We start from the raw sequence: 16,144 nt of genomic DNA, 5'->3' as shown, positions 1-16,144 counted from the left end.
GGGGGGGGGGGGGGCAACTGTTAACAAGAGCACAACTGTTAACAAGAGCACAACTGTTAACAAGAGCACAACACCAGCACTCACATCTGTTGGCCCCTGTTGATGGAGTGTTCGTCAATCTCTCTGTCGTACGGAGTGCGTAGGTCATCGAGCGCCCCATCCTCTCCGAACGCTCCCCACTCCATGTTGACCACCACCTGGTTGGGCTCTCCCCGCTCTCCCTCCCAGATCTCCACGTTGTCCAGTTTCTCCATGTAGCAGGCATTACTGCCAGTACCTGGGCATGGGCAAAACATAATAACCTCAGCCATTTCAGAGTTTGAAGCCTATTTCTCAAAACATTGGTTGTCATGAAGAACTTTTGTTGAAAACATTACTTCATTCAACTGCATCACTCATCAGTCCATTTCATAATTTTTATCTGAGTGACAAACCTTAAGAGGTTGCAATCATTTCAGATCATATTCTTAAAATCTTACGTGATATCCCAACTATGCAAAACATATGCTGTTGTCAAAAAGTCCATGTCCAGTCCCTTAGCAAAGAAACACCAACTCACCCACAATGAGCCCTATGAGACAGTCATGGTCGGCCAGTCCACATGCCATCATGGTCCCCACTGTGTCATTCACCACAGCAACTACATCTGTGTCAAAATCCTGCAATTAAAAATAACCATATCTGATTCTGCTAAATCTGATTTCTTCGTAATTACAGTTCAAGCTACATTTCATGTAATAGATTTAATGTGCCTTTCAACAAATACATGTACCGGTATGTCAGCTGCCCCCTAGCAGCAATCCCAATCACTGCACTTCTGACCACTCTTCAGCATGTTAACAACTCACCCCACGCCTCTTGATGGCATCCCGGAGCAGACGCACCACGTCTTCCCCCTCCACGCCCGCAGCGCTGAAGCCTTTGGTCCACTTGATCAGGGAGGCACAGTCCAGCCCCCGTTGTTTACAGGGGAAGGAGAAGGTGAACCCAAGTGCCATCTTCTTCTCCTTCATCCCGATCTTCTCCAAGAACTTAGCCATGCAGTCAGCTATGTAGTCAAAGAGCTGGATAGGTGGCAAAGGAAAGTAGGAAATGTTTGATGACCTTTAGCATACTGAAGAAGCCATTTGTCTACCAATTCTCTACTGGTAACAGCATTAGGTAGCAGGGGGAACTTCAAGGTTAACTTGAAAACATAGCTCCCTACTTGACGGTAACCTATAACCTGAGGCACTCAGCTTTTAATTGTCTTCGTCAGAAGGACTATGAAATTGTCTCGCCGGAGTGTGGGGAACTGCGGATTTTGCGATATAACTCTGGAAGGCATGATTCGACGTCCATGATTTTTGGCAGGCAGATTACCATTGTTGAGGCCAAATTCAAGTACAAGTTTTGGCTTCGTGGGGGGTCCGTGCGTCACGTTAGTGCACCTTTTGTGTTTGTGGCTTGTTAGCAAAATAACTCAAGTATTTGTAAAATGTTGATTATAATTCTTGGTGTGGTGCTAACTATTGTCTGGACCAAGGTTAAGTTCGTTACTGAGCTTCGTGGGGGGTTTCGTTGTGACTACAGGGGGCATTTTGTTAATTTTTCTTGTGAGCAGGATAACTTTTGTATGTGTGGATGGAAGTTAATGAAATTTGATAGGCATGTTACTGTGGTGATTGAGTTCAAAGATGAGAGTCGTGGAGATCGTTATGTCCCCGTAATAGGACCTTTTGTGTTTAGAAATCCCCCACCTACATCTGCTTGGAGACAGCCGACAGCTGGATATAGCCGTTACCGCCGGGGAACCCCATAATGGGATGGGATCAAATGACGTTACATTGAGGGATTGTACTATAACTTCAGCAGGGGGAGGATAGGTTGGACATATGTCAGATTATTTTCTACGGCCACACCAAGTAATTGCTATGGATGACGTCCACTGGAGACCTTAAATCTAATTACCTTAAATTTAAGGCAAGCGCGCAATAAAAACACGAATGGCCGAAAAACGAGATGCCTAGATTTGGAATATACTAACTGTAGAAGTACAAATGTTAGGACACAAAGAACACAAGAAACAAGTCTTCTATTTGTCATAAAGACAAATTAACAAAACAGCAGTAGTCACCCTGTTCTGATTCTTTCCTTTATAACATCTTCTCTTATTATATTTTGCGGCGCTGTCGTGACACTTTCAACACAGTAAGAATTTCTTGTAACGTTTTTTTTCCAGTAACAGTCCAAACTCAAATAACGTTAGGGGGGGGGCTAACACGGGTGACGACGCATCTGTATAATCTGTGGCAAACCGTTTCAGGGTGTTCTGTACCATAAAAATAGTACAGAGATTCTTTTGTTCTTTAGACCAAATTGATTATTAAAAAGAGTGAAGAATACGCATGTTAATTTCTCTAGAACGATGTACCTCTGACGAAGACATGAGATCTCCGACCTCTAGTTTATTCAATGGAAATTATTGCAAGATATAAATGATTGTAAACTTGTGTGGTTACCTGCTCTCCGGAGCCAGTCATGATGCTTTCTGGAATGGCGTAGGAGTCGCTCTGTAGACGAACGTCTTTGGCCCCCTTCTCAATGTGGACATGCAGCACACGGAAGTTACTTCCACCAAGATCCAGGGCGAGGAAATCTCCTGATTCTGGGTGGGAATGAGACATCATGGTTATCCTTCAGGACTCTATTAGTTGAAATCTAGTACATGTACCAACAAGAAGTCAGAGATTTCACACCTCCAGTAAGTATGCAATCCTCGGCTTCCTGAATTCCCCCAATGTCGACCTCTCCATATTGCTGCTGGCTCCTGGCCAGATTCTAAGAACTGCCATTTTGTCTGTCAATCTTCCCCCACCCATGTGCTGTCAACCTACTCTGTCTGGACAGATACACAAACCCACTGCTCATCCACCAAAAATAATTACTTAATTCGTAACCAGTAACCCTGTCCAAGTGAATATATAACATTGCATTAAACTTAATACATGTGTATGACCTTCAGAAAATGTGCTTACCTGTCCCATCCGGTACAGCCCGTACATACGTAGCCAGCATTTTGACAGTAGCGTCTGGGTTGGTTTCCTTTTTCAGCCCCTTCTCCATCTCCTTGTGGAGCCTTCCCAAGATGTCTTGCAGGGTGTCATTGTCGTACCGGAATGGTCTGAGGATCAGGTCAATCTGAGGGGACAGCAGGGTCTATAAGGTTAGAAGGCAGATTCATACTTCATATGGAAGTTGAAGTACATGGGGTTTAAAATGTAGATCTTAAAGGTACAACATTCTGATGATCATGTGAGCATGAACTCAACAACATTTTTTATTAATACATGTACGTTTAAATTGCACATTTCTAACATGTATACATAAGGAAATAAAAACATACATGTAATACATAACATTACAACACATTTACACGCAGCCTGTAACAATGTGTATAAATGTGTTGTAATGTTAGTACAGTACAGGGGCCATTCCCACTGGCTGTTTGGCCAGGGGTGTCTCATCAACTCAAGGAGGTTATATATGACTCCCTATATATAACCTCCTAGAACAATTCAACAATCATTTGCATTACCAGACAAAGGCCCCAGCCAGACTGACCCCAGCTGTGCCTCCTGCAGCCTAGTGACAGAGAAATGGGACTTTCTCTGGCCATAGACTTTGGCATGACACGCCCCCTAACCTAAGGTCAGCCTATTTGCAGCACCACCCTTACCTACATTGTAGACAGCTTAACAAACAAAGATAAATGTGATTAAAGACAGAAAAATGATGACTTCATTGTTCGCTGAAGGTTAGTTTGTTTGTAACCCTGAAGCCCAAGACAATGTACAATTTCGCATCAAATCTAAAAACATAAACTGAGTATGTTTTTGGAACTGATGTCCATTTGTCCAGTTATATAATTTTTGCCTAGGCTATTCAAATAATAGCTGTAGAGGTGTGTACGGTTTAATCTTTAACATGGCTTAAAAAGACGTGGTGTTTAAAGACCACACAAATCAGTTTGATATTCAGTACCATAAATAAGAAGAACTTTATTGCATGACGATTGCACATGGTACAATGTATGGCAAACTACATAAAGAGAGAGTAACAACAATAAAATAAGTGTGTTGCATAAGACCTACAATGTAATGTCGAATAAAACCTAACATATCTATATCATAATCATTCAAATAATAAGGGATATAAATATGTTAACATACTGAAAGCTCCATCAGCATAGAACAAATTTTAGCATTAGTTCCACAAGTAGCTTTATAATTCAACTATCAAAAAAAACTTTAATGGCTTCCCAGTACCACAAATACACCTGTAGCTAGGTTCAAAACAATGTGTTAGAACAAAACAATGGTTCATTTACAATTAATACAAACTCACAATCAGGATGTCAGTCTATCCTTGTAACTTACATTGTACGTATGATAGGTGTGATTCCCAAAATCTTACAGTATTTTAAAAGTATTGCAACTCTCTATGTTTGATTGATTCAAAGTCATGACCAGCTAATCATGGAAATCCCATTCTCACTTGCTTTGTGCTTGAACTTTGAACATTGGTTTAAGATCAGCTCACTGATATTAAAGAAATGCAGCATAGGCGGGACGGACAATTTCTAAATCTTTGGTAGTAGATTAGTTCTATTAACACATGAAGTTGTTCTGCCCATCTTCTAGTTGAATTTGAAGTCACATTTGTCTTACATGTTACATGCCCCAATAAACATTACTAAGTTTTTGAGGGTAAGAGTGAAGCCTCAGGGCAAGGCAAGATTGGCATTGAGCCTTGGTACAACCACAGATCAATTTAATACATTGTACCTGTCCTGTAACTTCCTGATTCGGTCTTAAATTAGTTAAATCTCTGATGGACTTTTTTAATCAAAATTTTGTAGGTCTGCAAATGTCCTATCAAATCATGAGTTGGAAAATATATCATAAGGAAGTAGAAGGGATTATTATGGTTAACACTTCCTTGTCGGTATAATTTGCACCACTCGTCCTGAAGAAGATTCTCCTGTCAGTTTTGTTGTGTTGGTTTGACAACAAAATATTGATCATGCTAAGCTACTACTACCACAGATGGTCTTTTATCTGTCACGATACGGCAAAGTATCGTCATGGTTCTTGCCTTCATGGTTTAGTATCACTCACCAGCCAATAGATATGCGTAAGATATTTTCTTTTATGTGAGAATAAATCATACCACAGTGATCTGCATCACATTTATTACCCCATGTACACCTGCCTGGTCCTTGCCCCTCCCCCTCCACAAATAAGTAGTTTATTTAATAGTACGTGTCAACATACGTGTAGTTAATTGATTTACCAAAACTGGGGAGCAAACCTGCTAAAGCTTTACACACTGACCTTCTCCTCTTTACTCGCCATGGCTGCTAAACGTTACGTAGAGCGAGCAGGAGTACGGTGCGGTGAATAAGAAGGAGCCCCGGTGTCCTGAAAGCTCCAGTGATCAGTGCTGACGATCTCGTGACGCCGCTACACGTGAGGCAGGTAGGCGCGTGCAGTACGGAAGTCTCCCCGCTGGGGCTGGCAGGCAGGCTGGGTCACGCTAACCTGGGAACGAGAAGATCACCAGCACACGCAAAAGAGTGGTTATGTATATTGCAGTTATGATTGCTGCCATCGGCAATTAAATTCAATCATTCAGTTCAATAAATGATAGTTATATTTCCATGCATGCCATTTACTGTAGGGTTTCCGTCTATATTTTTGTAATGGATGCTTTGCTTCATTGAAAGGGGCGTGGCAGCAAAGCAAAGCAAAGTCAACATCAAGGAGGTTAGAAAAAAGGCTTTTGTTAACATTAAGAATAAAGTAGCAGCTAACGTTGCAGATTCTTTTCTTAGACGGCTTAACATCCAACAAGACTAGTTGGCTATGCGTCGCTGTCTGGTAATAAAAGCCCACTAAGACAAAATCACCCCCAGGCCAATGCTCCTGAGACTATTTGGATCCCAAGGCTGTCCTTGGTGCTGAACAACATTCAAACACATAACACACTGCTGGATTTAACATTCAAACCGCGACATGGCTTCTGCCAATGGGAACAACCCTAAACAAACTGTAACTGGTAGACTTTGAGCGCTGTTGAGTCATCTTCTTGCTTTTCTGCGCCGCCGTGGCTATATACACTCCCGGTGTGTATATAAAAGACAAATAGATTTTATATACACTCCGAAATACTAGCCTCCTTGGTAGGCCCAAAACTTGGGTTTTTGTGAGTGTTTGAGGATTCAGGGGCACCAAGTTTAAACCTCGGTCTTCAAGTTTATCTTATTGGATGATGAAAATCAGAAAACAACACGGAAATCTCCACCGAAGTTCGGTCGAGCGGCCCGCCCCGCCCCGCTTGCGCGGGGCCCGGGACCCTCCGCTCCCGGCGGCGGCGGCGAGACCGGTCGCGCGCCCCTGGCGTCCTCGCTACCTGGTTGATCCTGCCAGTAGTCATAGGCTTGTCTCAAAGTTTAAGCCATGCACGTGCAAGTTTAAACTGTCTCAGTGAAACTGCGAATGGCTCATTAAATCAGTTATGGTTCCTTTGATCGTCACATCCTACATGGATAACTGTGGTAATTCTAGAGCTAATACATGCGGAAGAAGCGCCGACCTCACGGTCTGGCGTGCATTTATCAGACCAAGACCAACCCGGGGTTCGCCCCGGTCCCTTTGGTGACTCCGGATAACACAGCCGATCGCGCGGTCTTCGCACCGGCGACAGATCATTCGAATGCCCTATCAACTTTCCGGGAGTGTATATAAAAGACAAATAGATCTTATATACACACCGGGAGTGTATATAAAAGACAAATAGATTTTATATACACTCCCGGAGTGTATATAAAAGACAAATAGATTTTATATACACTCCCGGAGTGTATATAAAAGACAAATAGATTTTATATACACTCCGGGAGTGTATATAAAAGACAAATAGATTTTATATACACTCCGGGAGTGTATATAGCCACGTTCTTTCTGCGCTGTCAATTACGGAGATTGAGGCGTTGCCAAAAAGTAGAGCGCTTGACCTCTTGGCAATCTCGTTCCCAGGTTATAAGTCCAAGATGGCGGCGGTTCGTTTGGGCGGAAGTGTCTTTTCTGCTCTCAGTTTTCAACAAGTTTGCAGCCACTCTGATCAGGTAAGAGAGAACATTTGCTTCGGTGTATACACATAAGCTCTCTGCCACCCTAGACGTGTTTTACCTGTGATTAAAGCATGTCTGTGTTCACACACGAAGTTATTGCAACGTCTAACCTGGCATGCACTATGATGCAGCTCAATTCTTCCTCAATCAAAGATAAAGTGTCAAAGTGAATGTAATGGCAGAGCAGTATAAACATCATGCTGCTGGTATGGAACCTGGAACCATGTAGGACTGGGTACCACATGTTGTATGTTAAAGCTGCATTGGGAAATTCGTTTAGCCAAAATTATATTATGCTGATGGACGTGTTGCATAATTATTTGCACTTGGACCATTATGAAGTTGAAGTGATGATCTATTAGGTCAGTTTGTTGAAATTGAAAGCAAAATTCTGCAGTAATCTCAGTGCTGCATCACTTGTAATGTTGCTGGGTAGTTGCCATATCATCAGTATGTGACGCTCATATTTATAAGATTGAAAGGCATATGATTGCTCAAAATTGGTTTATGACTTAGGTATGAAATATAGCAGGGCTTAAACAATAAAGGTTCAATAAATGATAACCAAGATAACTCATGGTAAGCTAGAAATGACCTCACCTCTCACATGTTTGCAATCAGTATCTCATTAAAGTTTCATATGGTGTGGGCAGCCACTGACAGTATTATCTATGCAAATCTACACCAGCTGTCAAATGATTCACCACCCGCTGTGATCAGATGTATCATGATCTGCTGATGAGTTGCAATTGTTGTTTCCACAATTCCTGAGAAGTGCAGTGATTTAATCAACACCCTTATGTGATTTAATTATCTTGCTATATTTCTCCCCAGGTGGGCTTGCTGTTTGGTGAGGTCAGTGTACGGGTTAAGGACTCCATTAGTGACTCACAGATCAACTCCAAGACAACAGAGAAAACCATCTGTGAGTCAAACTTCCCAAGTACATAGGCAACAGAATATGATGGTTCATTCTAGCGGTGGACTGGCATTGATATGTGCTAGGAAAGGGACCAGTCATAGTTAAGAGGAAAAACTGTACAGTTTTCCCAGACATTGCTCTCCCTTGACAAGAACTAGAATATAACAGTCATCAAGAACATATCACAGATTTAGACAGGAGCTAGGCAGATATCACATGCTAAGGGAATGTATAGAAAGTTTCCCACGCATAACATTATATCTTGTTTGATGCACGGGTACCTGAATATTAGACAAAAATGTTGTAAGTGATGAAATTTTTACTCTAAACCTAAATTAATGAACTCCAGTCACACCAGTTTGTGTTCAATCTTCTGCAGGTGTGCTATCTCACCTGCCATGTCACCTACCCCTCAGGTGAGAACTACTGTTCATAATTTTTTTGTTCACAACTATACCGTATATGTCAATGCATAATTTTATTTGATCGATATAACCTCTTTTGTTATAGGAATGTTTACTCAAGCATGTTCATGCTATAAACCTATGAAAGATATTTGAATAATAAGATATTTGAATAATGAAGTCAATTGTAGACTAATGTTTTTGTTCCTTTTGTTCATTACAGTTCCAGTCTGACAACAGAAAGTATCAATAAGGCTATAACTGAAGTGGCTTGCGACAGAGAAAAGGTACACATTATATATGAACAAGTTAAGAAAAAGTTTAAGGTGTCTTATTGCAAAATTGCCTTTTTCACAAAGCTATACAATACCCTAATCATGTTATCCCTCTATCTGATATACAGCACATAGTCGGCTGGTACAGGTTTCGCCGGAACTCTTCACCAGAGCCATCGCTATGGGAACGTATCATTCACAGAAAGCTGTCAGAGACGCTGAAATCCCAGGAAAACATGCTGTTCTGGTTGTTTACTTACCAGTCAAGTGGAACAGTGTCAACCCATGTTACAGACTATACTTTATACCAGCAGAAAGATAGGTGAGAGGGCCATATATCTTATTGATATAGTTTAAGTACAATGTGACTGTAATTTGTATCAAAGACACCACGTGTAATTGGGACAAATGGTATGAGACTATGATAATACTTGGTATCGCAACAGTTGTCAGCAAAAGTCATGTATTTCTGCGTCCCTGTGTCTTTCACCATCTTTACATCTGTACAGACTGCTTGTCTCACATTTTCATCTCTTTTTGTTGATGTATATCGACATCAAATGGCAAGAAAGGAAACCAGAACTCCTGAGCTATTAGGTGTTACCAAAAGTTTATGTTTGCTCTTCATGATATGTTTGATAAGTAAATGTCACTGTTTCTGGCTGTAGGAGATTGCAGGCCATTCCCCACGCTGTGGTGAACCTTGGGGACACGTCACATGATCACTATCGAATGAGCTCGGCAGGAGCACTCAGCACGGATTTAGGCATGCTGGGAGTGTTTAAAAAATACAGGTTTGTCAGTCAGTTAAAATGTTGCTCTTTTATGTGCAAATGTTGTCAAGCAGCTGGACAATTGACAAGGGTTTGGTTTCTTGTCCTGTCAGATTTGTTGATGTCACAGTTTTGTCAATGCATATATATAATAATATTATACAGTTACCATACCTTAGCATATCAAATTTTCACATTGAATCTTAGATAATTATGTGATGCTGTACTATGATGTGTAACATGAAGGTAACATGATTTTTTGTAACTAGGGACCGTCTTGTGGATGGTGAGGGCCAGCTTTGTGAAGTCTCCATCATGAACCAGATGAATTCAGCTCTTCAGGCACAGCTCATGGTAAGATGTTTGAAAACGTCCACTGTACTCTACACCCTTCTCTTAGTTAGGATCTAAACAAAGTGGGAAGTTTTCCTCAGAATATTCTGTACGTAAGGTTTTTACAGCAAGTCTAAGATCTACTGTTGCTATAGTGAGGCAGTTCTTCAGACTAAGAAAAACAAAATAGAAGTTCATAGAAAGCAGTTTTAGATCTGCCACCCATATGTACAGTTTTTCTTTTGCTGTTTTGAGACACTTGTTTTAGGAGCCCTCAGATTGCTGTGTAGATTGTATGAATGTAATACTACCGGTATGTAGAATTCAACATACATTGGGCTGAGGTCTTAAGTTGTCCTTGATTTTGTTCCCCACAGGGTCTATGTGATTCTGTACACCAAGGGGAAAAGGAGGCAAGTGTTCTAGAAGAGGAGGTAGCCCAGTTGCAAAGTGTTTTGAGGGAAGCAATGGAACAAAAAGAACAGCAAGAACCAAGTGTGCTTATCCCAGAAAAGGTTGATATTAGCAAAATAGAACAACATCAAACAGGGGATGTGGCAGGGGATGTGAGGGATATTGCCATGGAAACAGATGAGGACAACAGCCCATTTGCTGTTCAGTTGAGGCAAATAGCAGAGCAAACAAAAGGTGTTACAACGGAAGGCAAGAAAACTCCAAAGATGGACAGGAAGGAGGTTAAGAAGGAGTCCGAACCAAGAACGAGAAGGAAAAGTAGGAAGAGCAGCAGCAGTGAGACAGAGAAGGGGGAAGAGGGGGACCTCTTCAGCAACCTTGTGTCAGAGATGAGGTCAAAGGTACAGACACCCGGTAACCAAAGGCAACACAGCAGGCAGAGAGGCAGTCGACAGATCCAGGAGGAGGAACCCATGGAGTCCAGTATGTCTGAGAACATAGACAGTGGAACAGACGTTGAGACAGAAGACTCCCAGAAGAGCTCACAATCAACCATAAAGAACGAGGACGTACAAGTTGTGTCAAGTGACGATGAGACAGACATGGAGCAAGAACCGTCTAGTTCACCTGTATTTTAAGATTTTGTACAAAAGGTTTTTTAAAAGTATGCATAGACGTAAGTTATACAATATAAGATATCGAGGCTACAGTTAAGATTCAGACTGATTTGGGGGTTTCAGCTGAAGATTTTGTACATACAAGAACATGTTTTATGTTACATCATGGATGTCATGCAGTCGTGCCGAATTGTCCTGAAAATTTAGTGAAGTTAGTCATGGAATATCATGTCAGTGACGTCGAAGGGATCCTGTGCAAAGATATAACATGTGTCACCAAGTCTCTACCTTAAGTAACTACCATTCTGGGAACTATAATAAGGGAATCAATAGAGGTTCAGCCATGAAATAAACAATGAGCATGATGTGAGCCACATTTGGTGCCAATTTGAAATGTGTGCTCTACATAATTTTATAGCATGGTTGTAATAATAAGAGTTATGGCATTGTTGAGATTGATTCTACTCAGAAGTACTGTTTGAGTGGAAGTCAGTAACAGAGCATAGAACACCAAAAGAAATGTTTATCAGCATGCTTAATTGAAGATACATCAGGTACAAGATTAGAGAAAGCTGAAGCATTGTTGATACTGAAAAATGAAAGCTAGATGGTGCTTCTTATATTTTACTTTCTTTCACCCTCTTTGTACTTAATTACATGTAGGCATCTGAATGAGAAATGTTTTGGGTCAGATACATTTTGAACATTAGGAAGGGACAACCTACATGGACACTGTGTATTAGGAAGAGTCTTTGATGACTTTTAGGACATTAGCAAAGTATTCTTAACTTATTATGTTATATGTATATACATCTACAAGATTGCCATGGTACCATGGTTAGATCATGAAAGACCCTTTTAGTAGCATGTATGACTGGAATTAATAGTTACATTCATATTTTGATACTGATCAAGTATGATCCATTGTGGCAACTGAGGGCCTTGCTGTATGTGGACTTCAACTACCCGTACTTCAGAAATTAGAAGGTTTGTGTTTATTTCCATACTGGTCCCAATAGATTATGTTTAAGGTAATATAGATCAAACTGTGCCATGTGCCTTTTATGTATACAGACATCTAATCTACCTGTAAAAAAGGTGCTTTCTTTGTGGCCATATGGCCAGCAGTTGTACTTAGAACTGATTTACCACACAAAAGGCTGTTACAGAGTTATTTTCATATTTGAAGTATGTTTTGTATGAAATATTCAACTTATGATAATGTTCATGTAGAGTTTACGTCATAAATCGTATGGCAATTTAGTTGGAATAAAACATCCCTTTGTCAAGTCATGATGTTAAATATACTACAGTTTGCCATGAAGACATTATTGTAACATTTGTATAAGGATCCACCTTTGCTCTCTTGCATTGACCAGAGCGATACCCCAGACACACTCTTTCTTAACAAGTCATAGTCTTAACATTCACCCAAATATTTACCCAAGATTCAGTTAGAACATTGTTTAAGCACCAACTCCACATGCATACCTATAAACAGCATAAGTCTGGTTAAAGTCAAAACATGACTCAAGAAACTTGCAGAATAGCCTGGAAATATTTTATTTCTGAAAGCTCAACCTTAGTTTACCTTACCAAGTCCACCTTTTAGATTTTACTGGTAAACTTGGTAAATCAGTGTCTCCACATTTTAAGGTGGTGGCTATAAGTCAGTAGAAATCACATGTTCAACATAGCCTCCACCAGGCCTTCCTAAGGTCAGGGATGGTAGAATTTGGCAAACTAAGTAACCAGGGGAGTGAGCCCATGGTAAGGGTAACATTTCCCCTACATGTTAATCTATGGTAGCCAAACTCTTCAAACTATTCTTATTTGGCTAAGTTTTAAGTAGTTCTCAGCCTGTGTAATTAGTCTGGTGGAGACTATCAAAAAAGAGCTCATTTCTCACTGTGAAATGGTTCTTTAAAAAACTCCAGGAAAAATCTGTACCAGCCTTTTTTTTACAGTCCTTTTACAATCTCCTGTCAAAACTACCCTGGGATCCAGACTACGCAGGCTTCAGTGCCCATACTATACCTGCCTCCCCTACATTACGTACACCCAGCTGAAGCCCATGGAGTCTGGCTCTCAGGGTATGTCAGAACAGGACTGACTTTGCATTGAGTTATGGCACTACAAATGTATTTCTGAATAGTGTGTAATTATTGAATACAAAAATTGTTAAACCAACTGTTAACCCGATGGGGTACAATTCCTTATCCACGATGTACATGATTGCGTTGCTATGTTATCTACATCATATTCATAACTTACAATTACGTGCAAATAGGTGTGTATAATACAGACTAGCACTAGTGCTCAGTGCATCAATTATCTTAATGTTCAGTATTGTGGATGACATTCTTGGTAACCCAAAAGGTTCTGCAAAGATGCAAATTAAAAACAAGATCAGCCTAAATTACAAAATAGATGTGTGTAAAATCTTTACACTGTGTAAAGATAAAAGTGCACAAAATGATGTAATATACATCATATTATTAACAAAGCTTCTAAAAGCACATTGGCAAAGATACATTATTTCATGGTTAAGGCAGAGAGCTTTTTGTGTTTTTTCTTCATTTCAATTCCTTGAATGATTTAAAAACCTTGGATATATTCACAATTTTGTTGAAAAGGGAAACATACAAAAATTCAAAGCTGACCGACAGCAGATTAAAAGGTATGGATTACAAAATCCTTTTAAGAGTTAAAACGTTTTGACACTTTAAGAGTGTCCATTTAGCTATTAGAGGCACTGACTTTGTTTACATACCGGCCTTCACAACCATGATTAGTTACAATGCATGACATTTTCTTTATGTTAATAAGAAATAGGAAAACTAAAACCAAATTACCCAGTTCTACTCCTGGCATTACCTAGGCCATAGCTACTAGTACTGTTATATTCAACAATGTCTGACTAATTAAGGTACTGGTATACCACAATATGTTAAAATCATCTACAGTATATACATGTAGTCAACTATGTCTATTACAGATACACGTGCCTCAAATACATGTAGTACATGTATCTAATTGTAATCATCTTTAAAAAAAACTTACCAACTTGAAAGTGGAACTCGCTGGCAGTATAAAATTTGGTCCCTTGGATAAACAATATCAAGTATACTATATTATAACGATTGCCCTTGCAAATCACTGTACAAAGAATGAGGGATGCTTAGTACTTTGTACACATGACCCAATCACCCCAACATCGGACCCTAGGAATAGTGTACTTGATCACTAGTGCCTTAGGGTTTCTTTCATCAACTCATATGAGGATGGCTCTGGGCTTCAGGCAGTTTGGACATAAATATCTACCATGTATTGTCCTAACTTCTAACTACATGTACAAGCTGCCACACCTACCCAATCCTCATTCCAAATTGGATCACCAAAGAAAAGAAATGCACTGGGATACATCTAACCCTGAATGGGTGGAAAGTAACACAGGCTAGGGAGATGCCTTTTTGACACATTTTCCATGACATTGTGTAGCCCTTATTCATCTTGCTTTAAACCCTATGTTTTGGTTAGTAATTCTTGAATACAGCTTCTGTCAGCTTGGTTTTCCCTCCTTGTGACAGCAGGATGTCGTGTGTTTGGTGAAAGTCTATCAGGTCTGGAATACTGAAGAACGTCTGGGGATACAGAATCACAGGGTTTGTGGAAGTCACATTTTCAAAGTCAGTTTTACTTCCGAAATCCATGTTTTAGATGTGAATCTGCTTGATTCTACATTTTTCCTCTTCCCTTTAGTTGTTTCAAATATCGTCCATACTCAACGGAAAATACACAGTGAGCAAACAAAGGGGTTATTTTGACATTACCAATGATATCAAGGTCAAAGAGTATTAAGAGAAAGCAGACATGGACACTACTCACATCTTCATCCTCCTTCTCAGTGCCCAGGGCGTACTGCTGGTCCGGCCGGTAACGGATCTGAACTTTCTTAATGGCTTTCTGGTAAATAAGAGCCAAAGTGTAGGGTCTAGTGGGGTCCTTTGTGCTCTTTCTGATCAGGAATGCACCATCCTATGAAGACATAAATGGTTATGTTACTTGCACATTGAATATGTATACCTTTAAGGACAATAATCTCATACCTGTGAGATTATCAAATACCAGTCATGTAAATCTACAATGCTTGTTGAAATCATTTTTCACATTATCTCCCAAATGTCTTGTATCATATGTTTGCTGTTCTTTTGATTCCTGGCCTGTCATCTAAGCCATTTAACACATTCAATTTTAAAAAAAATTTAAAACNCTGATTGTGTCCCGTGAGACGGGCCGTCTGGGGTCGATGAGTCTTGTCCAGTAATCGCCTGTCAGCACAATTTAGCCTACTGGTCAGCACTGTAACTAGGTCAGCAACATTAGACAGGCTTACTTTGGCTGGGGAAAATTATGAGGTGCGAGACTTACTTATTGAATGATTTTTTTCTGCTCTTGTCTTGTGGTAATTGTTGCGTTGTTTGTATACGTGTGCCCATGGTCATACTGAAAAGCAGTACCTAATTACTGAGAGTGATACCCTGGTAAAAGAACACAAAAATAGATAAATAAATCTAACCGTGCGAAAGTAAAGTCATTTTTGTTATACCAGAAACTATCATGCTTCCTTAATGTTGGCCAATTCTGAATCACAGTCCTTTTTCCCTTGACCGTTTAAATACATGTATGATTGTGTAATAAATCTAAAATAAAATAAAAAGAAGTGCGGAAAAATAAAACTAGGTGATTGATTCACCAGATTCCTGCAGTTTGGCTACACGTCAAACTCCTGCATCTCTAACTGGCTCTGGAACCGTGATTTGGATGCTTCAAGCACTGGACGTTACGCCACCATGTACTCAAACTTACGCTAAAATTGCACGTATAGCTGCAGTGGCCTTTGGGCGGCCGTAAACGGCTGTCTCTGCAATGTAACGACCGAGGATTTGATCCGATGACTATCGGTGCTGGAGCTTGGACATTCCATCAAAGCACACAGGATATAACACGGAGGCCATTAAGTATCCGGCAGATTGACGGTTCAGAATTCCCCCATCCACCTGGTCTGTGATTTACCTACATAGTAACGGTAAAACATGCGCGGCCCTTGGGTCATTCTGTGGCCCATTTACCAAGTGTAATTCCTCGTGATGTTGCAAACAATGGATTCTCTGACAGCCTATATTATCCACTTTTGGTAAAGTTAAGAGACCCGGAGTTTTATTCCAGAGC

The 16,144-nt window shown here is 40.4% G+C and overlaps 2 protein-coding genes and 1 long non-coding RNA gene across 5 annotated transcripts in view; 1 reads left to right on the top strand and 2 right to left on the bottom strand.

Annotated features, from left to right (window-relative positions):
* LOC109463192 (hexokinase-2-like) overlaps positions 1-5,572 on the bottom strand; it is a 12,224-nt gene extending 6,652 nt beyond the window's left edge. For 2 of the 3 annotated variants that reach the window (XR_002139809.1, XM_019759906.1), the window contains exons 1-6: positions 5,376-5,572; positions 3,018-3,180; positions 2,502-2,647; positions 849-1,064; positions 560-659; positions 85-277 (exon numbers count right to left, since the gene is read on the bottom strand). Coding sequence is in view for 2 of the 3 variants with exons in the window: in XM_019759906.1 (XP_019615465.1) it covers positions 85-277; positions 560-659; positions 849-1,064; positions 2,502-2,647; positions 3,018-3,180; positions 5,376-5,396 (839 nt within the window). In the remaining variant the exon portion in view is untranslated. The remainder of the gene's footprint in view (positions 1-84; positions 278-559; positions 660-848; positions 1,065-2,501; positions 2,648-3,017; positions 3,181-5,375) is intronic. The other variant, XM_019759907.1, reaches the window with a different exon arrangement.
* Positions 5,573-7,065: 1,493 nt separating this feature from the next.
* LOC109463221 (BRISC complex subunit Abro1-like) lies at positions 7,066-12,334 on the top strand. The gene is made up of 8 exons (XM_019759953.1): positions 7,066-7,168; positions 8,009-8,099; positions 8,476-8,512; positions 8,724-8,787; positions 8,904-9,097; positions 9,444-9,569; positions 9,818-9,902; positions 10,259-12,334. The coding sequence occupies exons 1-8, from the start codon at positions 7,094-7,096 to the stop codon at positions 10,931-10,933; spliced, it is 1,347 nt and encodes a 448-aa protein (XP_019615512.1). The 5' UTR covers positions 7,066-7,093; the 3' UTR covers positions 10,934-12,334.
* A 554-nt stretch (positions 12,335-12,888) lies between these two features.
* Positions 12,889-14,986, bottom strand: LOC109463222. Its single transcript, XR_002139815.1, has 2 exons — positions 14,801-14,986; positions 12,889-14,556 (listed from the first exon to the last, which is right to left on the bottom strand). It is a non-coding gene; the product is annotated as an uncharacterized LOC109463222 (long non-coding RNA).
* Positions 14,987-16,144: the final 1,158 nt, after the last annotated feature.

The sequence above is a fragment of the Branchiostoma belcheri genome, unplaced genomic scaffold, assembly GCF_001625305.1.
Source record: "Branchiostoma belcheri isolate BF01 breed outbred unplaced genomic scaffold, Haploidv18h27 scaffold123, whole genome shotgun sequence".
In the NCBI taxonomy this organism is placed as follows: Eukaryota; Metazoa; Chordata; class Leptocardii; order Amphioxiformes; family Branchiostomatidae; genus Branchiostoma; species Branchiostoma belcheri.
The sequence above is the reverse complement of the archived record's forward strand: the minus strand, read 5'-3'. Positions and strand labels throughout refer to the sequence as shown.

What these genes read in the sequence shown, in the direction of transcription:
- LOC109463221 (XM_019759953.1), top strand. Translation starts at nt 7,094, where the DNA reads ATGGCGGCGGTTCGTTTGGGCGGAAGTGTCTTTTCTGCTCTCAGTTTT. An exon ending in TTTGCAGCCACTCTGATCAG is followed by an intron (nt 7,169 to 8,008) that starts GTAAGAGAGAAC and finishes ATTTCTCCCCAG; the next exon opens with GTGGGCTTGCTGTTTGGTGA. An exon ending in TTATACCAGCAGAAAGATAG is followed by an intron (nt 9,098 to 9,443) that starts GTGAGAGGGCCA and finishes TTCTGGCTGTAG; the next exon opens with GAGATTGCAGGCCATTCCCC.